Source organism: Gopherus flavomarginatus, chromosome 1 (assembly GCF_025201925.1).
Source record: "Gopherus flavomarginatus isolate rGopFla2 chromosome 1, rGopFla2.mat.asm, whole genome shotgun sequence".
Lineage (NCBI taxonomy): Eukaryota > Metazoa > Chordata > Testudines > Testudinidae > Gopherus > Gopherus flavomarginatus.
The window spans coordinates 3,035,306-3,054,245 of record NC_066617.1 but is presented as its reverse complement, the minus strand read 5'-3'; the positions used below and the strand labels follow the sequence as shown (position 1 = coordinate 3,054,245).

General features: G+C 50.6%; 1 protein-coding gene across 2 annotated transcripts in view; it reads left to right on the top strand.

The window, feature by feature from the left end:
* Window positions 1-18,940, top strand: part of SND1 (staphylococcal nuclease and tudor domain containing 1) — a 576,429-nt gene that overhangs the window by 13,765 nt on the left and 543,724 nt on the right. For both annotated transcript variants that reach the window (XM_050952703.1, XM_050952694.1), the window contains exons 2-3: window positions 11,922-12,071; window positions 16,971-17,091. In XM_050952703.1, coding sequence (XP_050808660.1) covers window positions 11,922-12,071; window positions 16,971-17,091 — 271 coding nt within the window. The remainder of the gene's footprint in view (window positions 1-11,921; window positions 12,072-16,970; window positions 17,092-18,940) is intronic.

Here is an 18,940-nt window from a genome sequence, read left to right as displayed (position 1 = left end):
GAACTGCCTGGGGTGTCGAGGGCTGGTGTCCAGGGCAGGTCTTCCCCTGAGGTGAGGGTCGTGGGGGCTGAGCTCACTCTGAGGGAATTGCCTTAGCTCATGTTGATGAGCTGCCATCTCTAACACTTCTCAACATCCCAGATGAGTTCCTCAGAGGTCACCTTCCCTGTTAGTGGCTGTTGGAGGTCAGCTGTCTCAGGTCAGTACGAGTAGACAGATTCCTGGTATGTCTGGGAGGTGAGGGATGTGGTTGGATCTTTACTGTGTGCCCAGACACTGTCTGGTGTAGAGCTGGAAGGAGTAATTACCCTCATGGAGTTGCACTGTCTGCTACTAGTCTCCTGTGTACTCTGCATCTTGCACAGTGTTGCTTGAGGCTTGCTTCATAGCTCAAATAGAACGATTCATCGCTGATTAGATAGGATTGATGGTTGGTTTCTTTTTCCTGTTGCCTTTTTGCATAAATGACAGGTGATACAGCTGGAGACAGCCTGCTGATTCATCTTGGGCCCTTATAAAATCTCTTGCATGTTTGCAAAGTCGAGGTGACTTGCTAAAGACAAGTCAGCTGTTCCATCTTGGAATACTTGGTTTGAACTGAGGATTCTTGGTTCCTAGCATGGATTCCACCTAGGGAAGGGCAAGTACGTCTGCTGAGTGGTCTTTTCAGGACTTTGCTCCTGTTCTGCTCAGTAATTCCAGTACTGTGTCCTGGATGTTGCAATCCACTTGAAAATGGCTGAGTTCCAGCTGCTCTTTCAATCCGGTGCTGAAAGAGAAACCAAATGGCCAAGGTGGTATACTTGCTTTCTTGCCAAAAAAATAGTCTGTTCTAACAGGTCCGAGCATGTAGTATGTGATGCGTTTCAGCAACTTCTAGCCACCTTGTCAGGTTTCGCTTTTTGCTATGTGCAGACATGAACAGTCAGGGCAAACAGACTACTAATGTCTAGCAACAGGTTAAGTGGCACTTCCCCCTGGGAGAGGCCATCTGGGATCTTGAAAACAATTAAATGCAAATTCTGGCTAGCCTTCTGGTGCTGAACTCACTAAATGTGTGAAATCAGCAACTTGGGGCAGGAACGTAATTTGTCTTTAAAGCTCTGTGCATAGGAATATATAGAAAAGCTATAGGAATGATGGTAGTTAGTTTGCACCTCAGATGAGACCCTCATTTTGAGCCAGATTGTGGGTGGCTACAGCTGCTGTGTAAATGTTTCAGAGGGGTAGCTGTGTTCATCTGTATCAGCAAAAACAAGGAGTCCTCCTTGTGGCACCTTAGAGACTGACTAACATTGATTTGGGTATAAGCTTTCGTGGGCTAAAACCCACTTCATCTGATTATGCCCAGATAAATTTGTTAGTCTCTAAGGTGCTACAAGGACTCCTGGTTGTTTTTGTGTAAACGTGGAACGCCTGGTGACTGGAGATACCTCTGCCTTCCCATGGTGTCAGTTTTTAAATGCACCATTTGACTTGTTTTACAATGTGGGTTTCCTCTGCCTCTTTGCTAGCTTCCCCTCCCTTCTACATATGCCCCTTTGTGCCCATATCTTGCTTTCATGGCTTTCTTTCCCATCATGCTCTTGGCAGTTTGAGCCTGCTGAACGTTTTAGCTGAGGGGTGGCCAACCTGTGGCTCTGGAGCCACATGCGGCTCTTCAGAAGTTAATGTGTGGCTGGAGCTACAGATGCCAACTTTCCAGTGTGTGGGGGTGCTCACTGCTCAACCCCTGGCTGTGCAACTGGCCCTTCCCACCCCCTCCCCTGAGCCTGCTGTGCCCTTGCTCCTCCCTCTCCCTCCAGAGCCTCCTGCATGCCATGAAACAGCTGATTGTGGGGAGGACGCTGATTGGAGGGGCTGCTGGTGGGCTGAAGGCACTGGGAGCTGGGGGGCTACTGACTTATTACTGTGGCTCTTTGGCAATGTACATTGGTAAATTCTGGCTCCTTCTCAGGCTCAGGTTGGCCACCCCTGTTTTAGCTCTTTGCCTGGCTGATAGTTGACCTCGTGCCTGGGTTATAAAGTCAGATGCATGAGTGCTGAGTGTAAGGGTGACTAGCGGGTGTGGGACAGTGGTATGGATTTTATTGCATGCTGTGTGAAAAGACAAACCTTGCTATCTCCAGTGCTGGTGAAAAGAGTTAAACTGCTGCCCTAGCAGAGGCTGTGTAGTCTGAACTGTCAGGTCCAATTTGCCCCAGTCCTGTAAAATCTCTGGGTGAGGTCCCCAGCTGTAATGAAGGAATGCCCAGGGTGGGATCAAAGGCTCACTTTGTGCTGCACTGATCCTGGACCAGTCTCTAGTGTAAGTTAGAGGAGCCTAAAAGTTGTTAAGTTGATAGCAGCTGCTGACAATTCCAAGGGACCAGTATCACAGCAGGGGGAGTCTGGTGGCACCTACGCTGGCAGCTGGAGGTGTCTTCTGGCTGCCCTTCGATTGTGCTGGAGTGACCCTCCTATGACCAGATATGCCAGTTTTTAGGGAGCTGGGCTATCTGGACCTCTTACTGAAATCCCCCAGAACCATCAGATTCAAGGCTTCACCTGCTAACAGCAGCTGCCTCTTCCCCTCATCAGAGAACCCTAATAATTTCCCAGAACACTTGGGGGGTGTTGTTAACTGTTCTATCCAATTACCAGCATCTGACTTTCCTTGTGCCCTGTAAATTAAAGATTAAAGGTAATTACAACTATGTAACGTCAGAGTCCTTAATTGTTGAGCACTGAGGTCTTTGTAACAGGATTGATCTGTATGTATAATTTACTTTCAGGCTTAAAGTGAAACTCAATTTCCAGTAGTTTGTAGTGTGAATTTATTTCATTTATATGATCTACTGTATGACAAATAACCAATCGAATTTAGCGATGCCTGGTGCCATGTGCAATACAAATGATCTCCAGGTAGGAATGTTTGGGACCAGTTATCTGGTGTGTACCATCTATCTGCTGTTCAGCTGGGCACAGTGATATGCTCCTGAACACAGGAGGCAGTATTCTCGAGTGCAGAGAAACTTGCCACACTTTCCCTGGTACCTTGTGTATAATGTTAAAAGCTGAACCGAGCCCTCAGTCAGAGTGGAATGAGGATTCAGTTCCCAGTAAATCAGTTACATTGCGTCACTTTTTCTCCTAGATCCCAAAAGCCTTTAGCAAAGGATCATTGCAACCATGTCTGGGGTGGAACACGAGCTGTTTAACAGAGCACAGCAACCCTTCACCTCTCTTTAGGTTAGGAAGTAAGGAATGTTGTCTCCAGTTTAAGCCACAGTGGGAATTTTATGGAAGCAGGAAGTTATTGTTCAGCTTGAAACATGACTCGGGCATTGTGGCTTTTAATAGCATCTATCACCATGGTAGCTAGCTAATAACCTTTAGAAAATGGGAAATGTGTGACCCCCGGAATCCCAGCTAATCCCTGACTGGGCTGGCAGGTGGCCAAACTTTGTTCTCCAGCTGACGAAGTGGGCATTCACCCACAAAAGCTTAAGCTCAAATACATCTGTTAGTCTTTAAGGTGCCACAGGACTCTTCGTTGCTTTTTACAGATCCAGACTAACATGACTACCCCTCTGATACTTTACTGTGCAGAGACAGTAGTGTGATAAATGGGTGGGTCACAGTCTTGGGGAGAATTGGGTTGAGACTAACTAGACCAGAATCATGGAAAGCCTTTTGTTTGCTGTCCACGTTGGTCAGATTGTTCTTGTTACCGTAATTTATGGAGCTGGCAACGTTTCCCAGCAATGTGTGTGAGAGGGAGGGTCTCTTTTCCATTGGCCTTGTGGGCCATTCTTTTTCCTCTCTCCCTCTTTCACTGGCGGATCCCCCAGCACATTCCTGTTTTGAGTGGCTTATTAATCTGAAAATGTGTAACAACTATCAGCTTCGACAGTCCGTCAACGCCAAGTGCTCAGGACCTTGGTTTTAACTCTCCCACTAGCACCACTGCGTGGAGAGCATCCAGATTACAGCACATGGGAAGCAATTACTGTCCTAGCTCCCTTGTAGAAACTACCACTATATGGAGGGGTATCTGGCTGCAGCCGAGGGCTTCATCTTGAAGTGTATATGAGATGTAGTGTTCTGCCATTAGTTCTGAGCTGTTGCAGCCTTAGGCTTGAGTGAGGACCCAGCGCAGTTCTGCAGCACACTTGAAACACCTCTGGCCCTGTCTGTGCTGCAGGGCAAACTCCTCCCCCGTCACCTGACAGTCAGGTCAGTGTAGCAGAGCCCTAGCCTTACTAGTGCATTGGTTTCAAATCACTGCAGGAGCGGGGTGGGGGCGCATGGCAAGTGTGTATTTGGAGCTAAACACCTGTAGGCTAAGTTCCTTCTGAGCTGCGCAGCTGCCTATTAAGCCCTGTGCAGGGGCTCAGAGCTGCCGTGGGCAGAGATGCCTCTCCCCCAGCATGGATCTGCTGTGGTGGGGTGAGGTGCCTCTCTCCACTGGCCCCAGCCTGGACCTGCCGGTGGAGAGTTGCCTCTCCCCAGCCCAGGTGCTGCTGTGGGAGTCTTCTCTACCTGCCATAGCCCCTGGCACCCTGCACCCCAAACCCCTCATCCCTGGCCTTACCCCAGAGCTGCACCCCCCCAGCTGGAACCCTCACCCCCCCTGGACCCCAACCCTCTGCCCCAGTCCTGAGCCCCCTCCCACACTGCAAACCCCTCAGCCCCACGCCCACCACATGAAGTTTGTTGAGTGACAACTCCATATTGGTGCACACAACAAAATTCATTCCACATATGCTTGGGGGAAATTAGAGGGAACACTACCCATAGGAGGCTGGGTTCTTCCTTATTTATAACTGCAGTGTGGCTTACCCTCCCCTTTCCTGTGCAGAAGAGGGGGTGGTTTTTATAATCCAGGTGGAGACATGCTCTAGGCGTATTCTGGAATGAGCTCTTGAATCCCAACAGAATCTTGTAGGGGGTGGCACTGCATCTGCAGCTGTGTTGCTGTTACTCCAGCTCCCATCTGGAGTTATGAGTGGGGACAGCTTTCCACCCTGCTACTAGAGCTGAGGCCAAATGGCTCCTCTCACCAGCCTGGCAGTGATGTGGGGTGGGGTTAAGCATGCATCTGGGTGTTGGGTAGTGTTTGTGTAATATGGGACCATGCATGCTGGGGACTGAGTTTGGGACTCCAGCTGGGCGCCTTGCCTGCCAAGGCTGCACTTGCTGCAGAGATATGTCCACTGCTGAGGGGGGAGAGGAGGGGAATCGTCATTTGTGGCTAGAGGATGGTACCCATCCTCGATTGGGTCAGAACAGGGTGGTGGATGGATAAGCGCTTGGAGAACTCCAGGGAGGAGAAACTGAAGTTGCCTCTGGAAATGCCTGTTTTTGGATGGCAGCCCTTTCAGGTTATGTCCTGATGACCTTGCTGGTGAGCATAACTAGAGGAGGTGGAGGTTGCCCACATCTGCTGCTTTAGAGGAAGGCTAATGTGTGAGGGTGGGGACACAGGACTTGATGGATGAATGCTCTGGCTGTGGTGAGTGATGCCCAGGGGGAGGGGAATATGTCCCTCTTTGAGGCAGGAGTATCCCGCCCCACCATAGCCGCTGCCTCCTTTCTGCTGGGTCTGACACAGCCCAGAGGAGTATGTGCTGACCGATGCAAGCAACTGCATTCTCTGCATGTCTTGCACCTTAGACGCACTCCTACCCCGGACCCTAACTATGGTATTGAAGGGTTCATGCTGCCTGTCTGTGCTCCAGCATTGGAGAGCATGCATTCTCCTCCAGAGAACATCTCCACTCCCTGTCTGGGCTCGATCGGCTCTGTTTGCTGCCAGACAGCCCTCCTCCTTACAGACTCAGTGCAATCCCATGTGAAAGCGTGGCTCTGTAGTCCAGTGTACATCCAGCTTTCCTGGAGGGAGGGGAGAGCTCACCTGTTAGATTAGATCTCTGCTCTCTTGGCAGCCTGCCAGGTGACTGTAGTCTCCCATTAGCCAGGAGACTGGCCTGGAGTTTGCTTTTTGCATTTGGATTCAAGGCAATTGGGGAAAGGCAAAGAGCAGTCTGAAAACAAGGTGAAAAGCATCCACTTCTTACATTGGTTCAGGACACTGGATGTTCTGTGAATGGAATATTTGGGCTGTAATTCATCCGAACATGGCAGCTGTCCTCCTCAGTGCTGTGGCATGCTGTGAGAACAGGACAGTCTCTTGTAGAGCTCAGCAGATCTGGTTTATGGGTGCCTGGATGGCAAAGGAATTTTCTCTGAACTATAGGCTTGAAATATTCTCCATCTACTAGCCAGAGAGCTGACTTAACAGGCAAGGCTGTGCCATCACCTCACCTGGCTAGGTAGTTGTATTCCTGCGCACCCTTCTTGGCCTCATTGTCCTCTCTGGGCTCTTGGGAGGTGATGTCACTCCTCTTTCCCCCTATAGGGGTGCTGGCAGTTTTGCCTTCCTAATGTTCAGTACATCTTGTGGGCAGTTGGCTCCCAGACTGCTTGTACGTACATCAGCAGATCAGAGTGCTCCTGAGAATCAGTGAGACCAGGCTGCTTCCTTTGATCCCTCTATTCGCCATTTATAACTGGTTCCAGTAACTGATTAGTGGTTTAAAGAACATGTCTTAAGAACTTATTCAGCTTGAGATTCCCATGTATTTTATCCAGCACAGGACATTGTTAATGCCACAAGATAGTTGAGAAATTACAGCCGTACCATGCAGTTCAGAGTCATGGAGTCTGCAGCAACTGTAGTGTCAACCCCTTGCCCATCTGTAAGCATTTACCAGGAGGTGACACTCCTGATTCTTCTGCATTTAGTTCTCCCCTGATGTTGCGCTAATGTGTGTTGTACAGAGTTCCACAGGATTCTAGAAAGTGGCAGTGAATCTGACCGGCGCAGGGAGCAGTGACAGAGGCACTAGAGGTGCATGCAGACTAAAGAAGGCAGCATTGCATTGGATCACAAACATATAGGCTAAAATGTATATTTCAGAATGAAATCTTAGTTCCTGCAGAAACTGATGGCTTAGGCATCCCACTTGGTAGGAGAAGGAATGAATTTTTCAAGCCAGGTTCCATGGTATCCAAAAAGGTTCCCTGTGGCCTGATGTGCAGGTCCCCCTCCTTGGCTCTGTTGCATCCCTTGTGATTGCAGCTGGATGGGGGCTGTGCTTGTTGAGGGTATAGGAGTCAGCAGAGCAGAAAGTACAGCACAGGCAGGTGACCAGTTGTTCTGAGGAGGGAGATAACTGAGGCCAGCAATCTTGGGTCTGAAGGTCAAGTTTGTGTTGGTGCTGGAGGATCCCACGCAGCCAAAATGATGACAGCTGTCCCAAGTGCACAGCCAGCTGAGAAGGCACTGTCTCTGGGCAGACAAATTATAGTAACATTTCCAGCGCTCTACGGTCCTGGATCCAGTTAGCAGAGGGGTACACCTGGCACCAGCAAAATGTCCTGCTGGTACTGAAGCTTTTCATGCACGGTACTTGCATCCTCCTCCATGTGCCCATTCGGTTTGCTTTGCTAGTGCTTTTCCATCGCGCTGTGGCTTGCAGAGCCACTTGTGCTGATGGGGTGCCTTAGGGGCTACAGGGCACTGGGCTTCTGCCATATTATCTCAAACCTGCTGGGTGACTGGAGGAGTATCGAGGCCACTCAGTAGGATAGGCTGTGGATGCTCTATTCCTGGGTTAGCTGCTTGGGTGAAATGATCCTTCCATACTCCCCTGGCCTAGCTGGTCTCTACTCTCAGCTGTAGAAGCAAGGAGAACTTCAGTCAAAGCTAAAGGCTACATGGAGTGGCTCCTCTGGCAGTGCTCTAGTTTAGATGCTGCACCAATCCTGTCCCTGCTTGAGGAGCAGGATGCTAGTTAATTGCCTGTTGCTGAGCATGCTTATCTCTCAGCTCCTCCTGCTTTCTCTATTGGCAGGTTTCTCCTGGGATTTTTTCTGTACTGAGAATTAAACTGTAGATAAAGCAGCAGATTGCATGTATCAATCAGAATTTGTGGGTCATTCCTTGGTGAGCCTTCTCCCTGGGTCCAAGCAGGACTAGATGCAGCTCCCTTTGAAGTCTGGAAATGCCTTTCCAGCCTGGCTATTGCATGGAAATCCAGTCCTCCAGGTAGCACTGCATCATGGGGCAGGCAAGACGAACGGGTGGTTCTTCATACCAGATATTCAGGGATCTCTGGTATCACACAAGCTTTGCTTCTTGGTCATCCTTCAGCCAGGGTGGCTTGACCTGGGCTCTTTGGGGTGTGCTCAGAGTTACTGCTCAGGGATGCTCTCTCCTCTTGGGGCTAATCATGCTGCCTCCCCACAAACCCAACATCTAGGGAATCCAGGCCCCAAGTCTAATGAGGTGGTCACAGTCCTTCCCAGCAGGCCCTGCTCAGTGAGCAAAACTCTTTTGAAGTGCTGGGTTTTCTCTCCTCACCAGCTGTGCATGATCTGAATATTCCTGGTGAAAGATTGGTGTTCAATGTCAGTGTGGCTGGCAGTGCCCTTCCTCTGTGTTGCCCCTCATCTGCTTGGGAAGTTTTGGGCTTTGGGCTGTTTAAATGTTTTTTTTGCTACATCCATCCTGCTTGTTGGCCCCACACATGGTGATGGCACTGCTCTTGCAATTGGCCTGCAGCGAAGCCTGTAGTATTTGGATTACGGCGGCACCAAGAACAAACACGTGGCAAATGTGAGTCATGTTTAATGCACAAGTGGATGGTGCTCAGATACTGTGATGATGTGTGGTAAAAGAACTGATCTAAGATAGGATAGAGGCCCCAGCTGAGATCGGGGCCTGTTGTGCTCAGCCCTGTGCAAATATTTAGTAATTGTACTCTTAGGAGCAGGGACTATTGCAACAAAATAACAGGGGTGTGGGGAGCAAAGGCAGGGAGAGGTGAAGTAACTCACCCAGGGTCACCCAGCAGGGCAGTGGCAGAGCTGGAGACGGAGCTCAGCTTTCCTCAGCCCCACAAGGCTGCGCTGCTTCTCCTGTGTGTAACTGCCAAGGGAGACAGATGTCTCAGCCAATCTCCAGGGGAAGAGCCTGGACATCATTCATTACAACCTCTCTTCTCTAGCTAGGAGGACTTATCTGGCTGCGGCGAATGAGTGCTCTAGCACACGTGCTGGGGGTTGTTTCTTGAGGGTGTGGGCTTGGGGAGAACTAGCCAACTGAGACTGTTAGACCTTGCTGTGCCAAGCGCAGCATGGATTCTCTGTGGGATTGTCCGCAAGGGCTCAGTCCTGATGCTCCAGGTCCTTGGCTGTAAGTGGGAGGATTCTCCCATTAGCAGCGCCCAACCTTGCTAATGTGTTCAGGGGCAGCTCCTGGTGGTGTGGACTTACTCAGTGCATTGGAATAAGCCTCTTCCCTTCCTTGGAGAGCCAACTGTTTCAGATGAAATAGATCACCAACAGGAACAGATCTTGGATAGGGTTGCCAACTTTCTACTGCTACAAAACTGAATACCCTTGTCCTGACCCACTCACTCCATCCTCTCCCTCCCTCTCCGTCGCTCGCTCTGTCCGCACGCACTCACTCATTTTCACAGGGCTGGCTCGGGGGCTGGGCTGTAGGAGGGGGTGAGGGCTCCGGCTGGGTGGTGAGTTCCGGGAAGGGGCCAGGGATAAGGGGCTTGGGGTGCAGGAGGGGACTCCAGGCTGGGGGTGGAGCTGAGGGGTTCGGAGTATGGGAGGGGGCTCCGGGCTGAGGCAGGAGGTTGGGGTGCAGGAAGGGGTACAGGCCCTGGGCTGGGATTGTGGATTCTGGGGTGGGGCGAGAAATGAGGGCTTTGGCTGGGGAGGAGGGTTGTGGTGAGGGCTCCAGCTGGGGGTGAAGACTTTTGGGTGCAGCTGGGGATGAGGAATTTGTGGTGAAAGAGGGGGCTCTGGGCTGGGGCTGACGGGTTCAGAGTGCAGGAAGGGGATCAGGGCTGGGAGATGGGGCAGAGGGGTGGGGGGGTGAGATTCTGACTGGGGGTTCAGGCTCTGGGGTGGGGCTGGGGATGAGTTTGGGGTGTTAGGAGGGTTCTCAGGGCTGGGGTTGAGGGATTTGGTGGATGGGAGTGGGATCAGCGCTGGGGCAGTGGGTGGGTCAGTGGTGCAGGGTCTGGGCAGCACTTACCTCAAGAAGTTCCTGCCATGTCCTCCTTCTGACTCCTACGCGGCGGCATAGCCAGGTGGCTCTGTGTGCTGCCCCATCTGCATGTGCCACCCTCACAACTCCCATTGGCTGTGGCTTCCAGCCAATGGGAGCTGCAGAGCCGGTGCTTGCAGTGGGGCAGCATGTCCCTGGCTGCCCTTATGCATAGGAGCTGGAGGGGAGACATGTCTCTGCTTCCAGGAGCTGCCTGGAGCCATACCAGGCAGGGAACTTGCCTTAGCCCTGCTGTGCTGCTGACCTGACTTTTAACGAAAAACCAGACACCTGACGAAACCTAACCTTGAGTAAGGCATGGCGTGAGCTTAGTAGTGAGAGGGCATGAAGGGCTGCTGGAAGTGGGGTGTGAAGAGAAGGGAGCTGGGTGCATTGCTCTGGGGATTACAGGCATAAAGGGGCCGCGATGTGAAGTGCAAACCCTGCCTTGCCCTAGTTTGCACTAGGGGTCAGCAGTGGTGCCACTGCACAGCTTGCTGGCCACCCGCCCTGGCTGTAGGCAAGGCTTGCAAGTGCCACATGTGAGTAACTTGATAGCTGGAGGCCCAGGGACTGAGCTCTGCTGAGCTCCACTTGAGCTTGTTTCTCTGGCCCGCAGAAAGCTCCAGTGGCAAACAAACCTTGGGTGCTGGGGTGCTCACTACTGCTGGCTGTGGTGAGAGCGTCTTATGCAGTGCCTTGCTGGGGAATGGGCAGGGAGTCCTGTTAATGTCACACCCTGGCAGTTTGAACCTGCCAGCCTTGCTGCTCTGCATGTCTGCTTGCTCACTGCTGTAGATGCTTGGAGAACAGCTTGCTACCTCCACTTCAATCTGGCATTTGTGCTCTTATTCCTGAATCTGTTCCATCTGCAGCTGGCTGACCTGGTGGCTCCAGTGAAGCTGGTCATACAATTTCTGGCTAAACCTCACCGCATCTCTGCTCGCTGGCAGTGTTCTGGGTCTGGCAGCTAGGCCCTGGCCCACTCCTTTCTGTCATAGCGGGGCCAGCTATGTGCCATGATTTGCTCACTTCTCCTGCCTACTGACATCTCTCCAGATGGGGCTGGTACCCTCTTGCGCAGCAGACACACTTCCTACTATCTGCACAGTGGCTGGAAGTGGGCGCAGCTGATTGTACTGCGGAGGCCTAGTGCTAGGATATACATGGAGCCCTGTAGTCCAGGGTCCCAGGGTGCTGTTCAGCAGAGTCAGATCAAACTGCTGTCCCTTGGGGCTCAGGTACATTGTCCATTTTTGTGGACTTGAAAATCCAGTGTTGCAGCAGAAGTGCGAAGTTCTATCAGAATTCCGCATGTGGATGAACTCCAGTGTCTGCCTCACTCAGTGAGGATGGGTCTGAAGAGTTTGGCGTTGACAGAACTCGATCTCCCGCAGTCGGCGAGCTTTGAGGGGGTGCAGCCAGGAGAGGGTGTGGGAGGGAATGGAAGTTGGGGCCAGCAGTGGCTATTGTGAAAACACCCCTATGCACATGGGGAAATTTTGAAGGTGCTGTTAGGAAGCGTGGAGAATGATGCTTGAACATAATGATGTGTGCCAGGAATACAGCCTAGATACAGGAACTGAGGGGCGTGAATTTGACAATCAAGGGCCCATTACAGCGGAAATGCAACTCCAGATCTGTAAGTAGGATCCCTTGGGCAGTCAGTGTTGGGAGCACAGGTCACTGTTAGCACAAGGCCCAAGGTGGGGAGACAGGGATGGAGTGGAATAGAGCATCACACTGGATGCTTCTCCAAAGGTTTAACTTTGCTATTGGAGTGCTAATGTTCTCCGTCTCCCTGCAGGTCCTCTCGGGCTGTGCCATCATTGTCCGAGGGCAGCCCCGTGGGGGGCCCCCTCCTGAGAGGCAGATCAACCTCAGCAATATCCGTGCTGGAAACCTTGCCCGCCGGGCTGCTGCAGGACAGCCAGATGCCAAGGATACCCCTGATGAGGTAAGTGTCTCCTTGCTGGCCAAGGGGCTGGTGCATAAGGCTGGACTGCATTTAACTCCTTATGCTCAGAGCACCTAGTACTGTGGCCAGGAGCTTCATTTAGAATAAATCAGGGAGATAACCTAATGTGGTTGCCACCCAAATACTGCCTAGCCCTGGCAGATCGCCCAAAAGTAAACCTCAAGCCAGCAGTGATTTTTTTGCACTGCTCAGTATAGCAAGTCCTCTGTCTTGGACCAGCATAACTTGATCCATAAGGTGGTGCTCCTTGCTTGGGGGGGTCAGTGCAGACCCAATGCCAAGATGTGGCACTAGGGGGTGCTGTGCTGCACAGTGGGCTGGAATCTGATCCTAAAGCCCCAGTGCTCTGGTGCTCTCCCTTATGTGCTGACCTAATGCCCCAGTATGGTGGTAGGAGGCGCTATGAATTGGGGATCAGGCACAGAGTCCTGGACAGGTTCTTACTTGCAGCCTTGTTTTGCTTTTACATTTCTCTAGCTGAAACAGAAGAGCACAGTTAATTGTTCTCATCTGGTGCTGTGTTGCCAGCTGGCTTGAGTGCCTGCTCAGAGGGAGCAGAAAGTGCCACCTATAGAAACCACAGGGCTTCTTCCTTCAGCCTCTGTGCTAGCTATCCAACTAGTGACCAGGCCCAGCCCTGCTTAGCCTTGCAGTCAAATGGGTCACACTGGAGACAGGGGAAGGGAAATGAGAATTCTCTGAGAGGGCGTGTGAAAAGATTAATTCACAATCGCCCAGCCCAGAAGGTTTTACTCACAACTCAGATCCCTCTTTAGCTAGGCAGGCAGGTGTTGCTCTCCGTCTAAATTCACTGGTTTAAAATGAACAGATTCTGTATTTGAGTAACCATGTAGTGTAGCAGTGAGCTTCCCCTCCACTGCCCCAGGTAAATCTTCCATGCTAACGTGCAGCCTTGGTTGGGTATGGGGAATAGGTGCTGGCTCTGCAGCGCACCATTGGGGAATAAATAGGACTCCAGCTGCCTTCTTTTGCCCCCCAGGATCACCAGCACAAAATGTCTATAGACCTTACGTAGACCTATGCTGAGAGAAGCTAATTTCAGCTGCAAGGCTAAGACGTATCATTACCGTAGTCTTCTGCTTCAGTCTTAAGCATGACACAAGCTGCAGCATGCTAACTCAACCCAGCAGACTCTGAGCTACCTTTGACTCGCTGCTTTGCTCGAGGGCTAAATATAGAGGATTTAAAAGTTCCTCAAAACCAGGCCTATTGCTTCCTCCTCCAAAGGGCAGGTATTAATGCAGCCCTTCCCCCTTGCCCCCCTTGTTCTGGCTGCAGACACTCAAACTGGCCATGTTTGAGTGCAGGGCATTTTTTAGTGCCGAGTGAGGGAGCACAGAGACGCGGCCGGGTCATGGTTGTGTTATCCAGGGCTATATGTTCCATTACATTCTCTCCTGAGATTGAGGGTCCTGTAACTCAAGATTTTATGTAGTATTCTGGATACAGTTTCTCAGCTCTGGGTTCCCTCCAGTGTCCGAACTGATACTGGTAGGATACAGTAGCCTAGTGTTCTCTAAGGAGTTTAGACAGTGGATATCGACTGGAGGATCTCACTGCAGATGAATTAGCAGGGTACGCTATGTGAGCAGTGTAACACTCACTTTCAGGCCTGCATATTAATTGCAGGACATTGGTGTCAGTGCTGAACTTGGCACAGCCCTGATCTTCCACTGGTGGAAGAGTGAGGGAAAGGAACTCCCCAGCATCCTCCAGAACATGGTGTTCCTGTCTGAGGCTGGGTGTCAGTGGCTGTGATTGCAGCTGGCACATTGATAGCAGGTGAAAGCTAGGGTGAAATTAGAGCTTTTCAATCCAGAGTGAGGTGCAGTGTTTTCGGTGTAGTTGTTGGGTTCTATGTGCAGTTCAGATGCTGATCAACTGTTAACCTGTGCAAGTTGCTTCACCTGTTACTGCTTGTTTGTTTGAAGAATAAATAGAACTGTTTGGGAATTTTTGAGAGTCTGGACATTATTGGAAAACACTGATTCATTCAAACCAAAACCCTGTGCAGGAAAGGGTCAATTTCAATGCATAGGAAAATTTTGAAAAACTTCAGAAGTTTCAAAATTAAGCTTTAATCAAAATGAAACATTACAGTTGACTTGATCAGAATTTCTTTTGGATGTTTGGCTTGCAAAGAGTCTAGATTTTGACTTGTCCTGATTTGGGGATGGGAATTTCTTTTCAAATTCATGGGAAAAGAAAACTGTTTCCTGCCCAGCTCTAAAATTGAGGACTTTTTCCCTGCGATAATGCACCATCTTAGGGAACAATATTTGGCAGAGTGTCCTCATGTCCCATTTCAAAGCAAATGGGGAGGTGAGGCTGGGGATAATACTGAAAAATTAGCTCAGAACATCTTAGTGGTTAAGTAAATGTTGCCCTGAAGGTGTCTTAAGTAGGCATGCGAGCCAATGTATATAATGAATGAAGGGCTATCCTAAACCAGTTTGAAGAGACATCTCACTTCTGACTTCTTGTCTTTCTGGTCCTGATATGTGAGTTGTTCTCGGAAGATAGAGTTCTGGTCACATCCTGTTGAAATAACATATCGGACCAGAAAAGGGCCCAGACTGTGTTCTTCCCTGGTAGGGGAGACATACCTTAGAGTAGAGGAATCGCTGTGTGGATTCTCTGCTCTGTGCAGGAGATCAGACTGGAGGATCATGATGGTCCCTTCTGCTCTGAAATGCTGAGTATTTGCAGCAGTTGGATATCAGCATGTGTAAGGTCTGGATCTAAGCACTTTGTGTTGATTTGCAGGGAACAGAACAAAGGTTCAGGGACTTGCTTTTGGGGTCATGTGACCAATCAGTTTCTTGGATGAGTAGCTGGTTGCTTCCATTAATGCAGGGATTCTTAGTGCACAATTTTTTGGTGGCCTCAGTGTGGCCACCAACTCTTGCTAGTGGCTGCTCTCACACTTTTTCCTAAAATACTTAACTTCAGGAAAAACAAATAAATATGCCCATAGACACAGTTAAATCACTGTAATTTATTTGTTGCTAGCTAGTAAGTCTGTTGTGACAAGTTACATTAATAAATATACCGGTATCATTATTCACAGCAGACTTACTCAGCCCTGTCAACAAGTCTAGGGACAAATTAAGCCCCAGATGTGTGGGACTGGAGAGGCAGTGGGGGCCAGGGGCAATGCAGGTGGGTTGGGGGAGGCAGTAGAGGGCTGGAGTCCGAAGCAGTGTGGCCAGAGCCTGCCGCCCTGCTGTCTTGCCACCCCAGGGCTGAAACCTAAAGCCTGAACCTCATCGCCCCTGGGAAGGTGGGAAACTCACTGGCTGCCTGGTCCTCCAGCATTGTGCTCCAGGTGTCTCCACAGGGGGAGCCGTGCCCAGCCACTGCTGGTGGCCCCAGCAATCAACACCATGGCAGTGTATCCAGGAGCAGCAGGAAAGGGCTGCTTCTTTGTGGCCTCCCCACCTCAAAAAAAAAAGTCCAGGGGGCTGTGGCTGCATGCAGCCACAGTGGCCACATTTGAGAAACGCTGCATTAATGGCTGTGGCATGTGCTGATTGCTCACTGAGTGGTAGTAAACTTGCCTCATGTCCTCTTTTGGATAGAGGTGGTGGAGTTAGAACTAAGCCAAAGCTGGGCCAACCTCCCTCCCTGTGTTAGGTGCAGTATAGAACTCCCGTAAACTGCAGGTCTCCTTGCAATGAGACTCTCCCTGAGGAGATGGTCTCCTGAACATTTTGCTGAACTGTATACGTATCTCCTGCTTTATAAAATCACACCTGTCAGTTCAGCTAATTGTCGGTGGCTAGAACATTCTTCTCCCCAGTCTGTTTTCTCTGCTTGCCTGACCCTGCAATCACGTTGTAATGCTGAGTTTCTGCCCTTGCAGCCTTTGTGTGGCTGGGGCATAGGACTGGGGCAGGGAGAGTAGAGCTCAGATCCCCTTGATGAGGCAGTGTGGGCGTACAAACTACCATAGAACATTAGACAGGAAATAACCCTTAGCTCATCTGGACCCCCATCCCCAGGCCAGGGAAAGATTGCTCCTTAGCATGTTTGGCACTGTTTGGTCCAACTTTAATTGTCTAGTGTTGAGGCTTCCCCCTGTGCCTTGGGCAGGCGATTCCACAGCTGTATTCTTACTGTGAGGGTCTGCAATCCATCATTTCCTCTGGCTGCATGTATGCGAGTTGAGAGAATAGAGAGGAGCTGTCGCCAGCCGGAGGCTCTAGGCATGGTCTCTGTTTTCCCTGCTGAGACTATCTGGACAGTATTCATTGTTGCCTGGGGAGTGGTTGTGACCCTGACTAATTTGGAGCAGATCAAGAGGACAGCAATAGTTTAAATGTTGCAAAGAGTCTTGTGATTCCTTATAGACTAACAGACATTTTGGAGCATGAGCTTTCATGAGTAAATGTTGTCTTCTAACTGGGGCTGCTCCTGACCTGTCAGTGCTGGACAGACCTACTTTCCCACAGATGCCTCCTGGTATCTTTCGCTTGCAAACCACCGAACTGCAGGTGGCATCACTGGGGTCTCCTGCAGGAGCAGTGAAATGCTGCCTAGCCAAGAGAACACTTGGCTCCTACGTAACTCTTTTCATCAGCAGGTCCCCGTATGAAGTGGGTCAGTATCATTGACCCCATTTTACAGATGAGGAAACTGAGTAACTTGCCCAGGTTTACCCAGTAAGCCAGTCTTGAAGGTGAGACTAAGATCCATATCTCCTGAGTCCCAATCCAGTGATCTGTTTACTAGGCAACACTGCCCGCCTATGAGATCTCTATGCACTGTCCAGCAGTGGAAGGGGAACCCTTAGGGTCTGGTGCCCACTTTGACCTCCAGTGACTAAGTTTTCTGTTCTTCCCCCCCCCCCCCCAGCCCTGGGGATTTCCAGCTCGTGAGTTCCTGCGAAAGAAGCTCATTGGGAAGGAGGTGTGCTTCACTGTGGAGTACAAGACCCCACAAGGCCGGGAGTACGGCATGGTGTACCTTGGAAAAGGTGAGTAGTGGCTAGGGGGCTGCCAGACACCCACAGGGCAAAGTGTGCCATGCAGGTAGGTGAAGTGATGTGCTTCCCCTCAGGCTGGAGCTGCTTCTCAGGGTATGTCTACACTACGGGATTATTCCGATTTTACATAAACCGGTTTTGTAAAACAGATTGTATAAAATCGAGTGCACGCGGCCACACTAAGCACATTAATTCGGTGGTGTGCGTCCATGGTCCGAGGCTAGTGTCGATTTCTGGAGCGTTGCACTGTGGGTAGCTATTCCGTAGCTATCCCATAGTTCCTGCAGTCTCCCCCGCCCCTTGGAATTCTGGGTTGAGAGCCCAGTGCCTGATGGGGCAAAAATCTTTGTCGCGGGTGGTTCTGGGTAAATGTCGTCAGTCATTCCTTCCTCTGGGAAAGCAATGGCAGACAATCATTTCGCGCCCTCTTTCCCTGGATTGGTCTGGCAGACGCCACAGCACGGCAACCATGGAGCCCGTTCAGCTTTTTTTTACTGTTACCGTATGTGTACTGGATGCCGCTGACAGAGGCGATATTGTAGCGCTACACAGCAGCATTCATTTGCTTTTGCATGATAGCAGAGACGGTTATCAGTCATTCTGTACCGTCTGCTGCCATTGTAAATTGGCAATGAGGTGATGGTTATCTGTCGTTCTGTACTGTCTGCTGCTATCATGGGTGCCCCTGGCTGAGGTTGGCCGGGAACGCAAAGGCAAAAATGGGAATGACTCCCTGAGTCAATCCCTCCTTGATGGTATCTAAAAATAGTTAGTCCTGCCTAGAATTTGGGGCAAGTGTATCAGAGAACCAGAGAGCACAGCCGCTCCATGTCAGATCCCGCAGAAATGATGAGCTGCATGCCATTCACGGGGGGGGCCCCTGCAACAACCCCACCCATTGCTTTCCTCCTCCCCAACCTTCCTGGGCTACCGTGGGAGTGTCCCTCCCCATTTGTGTGATGAAGTTATAAAGAATGCAGGAATAAGAAACAGTGACTTGTTAGTGAGATAAAATGAGGGGGAGGCAGCCGCCAGCTGCTTTGATAGTCCAGGCAGGACATTAAGCAGTGTGGGGGAGAGGAGCTCAGCATCCTGCTGCTATGATAGTCCAGGCAGTACAGAATCTTTTCTTTACACGTGAAAGGGAGGGGGCTGATGGAAGCTCAGCCCCCAGTTGCTATGATGAGGACGGTTACCAGCTGTTCCGTACCATCTACTGGGAATGACCAGGAATCATTCCTGTTTTTACCCAGGTGTGCCCTCCCTTACCCCGGGCCGGCCTCACCTGAGGCCAGCCAGGAGTACTCAGCAGCTATCAAGCATATTGTACCGTCTGCCACTGGAGAGGGAAGAGGAGCGGATACTGTTCTTTACTGCTGCAGCATTGCGTCTACCAGCAGCATTCAGTACACATAGGGTGACTTTAAAAAAGTCAAGAAACGATTTTTTCCCTTTTTTCACGTGGGAGGGGGAGTAAATTGATGAGCTATACCCTGAACCACGCCAGGCAATGTGTTTGAACCTACAGGCATTGGGAGCTCCGCCAAGAATGCAAATACTTTTCAGAGACTGCTGTGGACTGTGGGATAGCTGGAGTCCTCAGTACCCCTCCCTCCCTCCATGAGCATCCATTTGTTTCTTTGGCTTTCCTTTATGCTTGTCACGCAGCACTGTGTAGCCTGGAGATTTTTTTCAAAGGCTTTAGCATTTCGTCTTCTGTAACGGAGCTCTGATAGAACAGATTCGTCTCCACATACAGCGATCAGAGCCTGTATCTCCTGTCCATGCTGGAGCTCTTTTTGGATTTGGGACTGCATCGCCACCCGTGCTGATCAGAGCT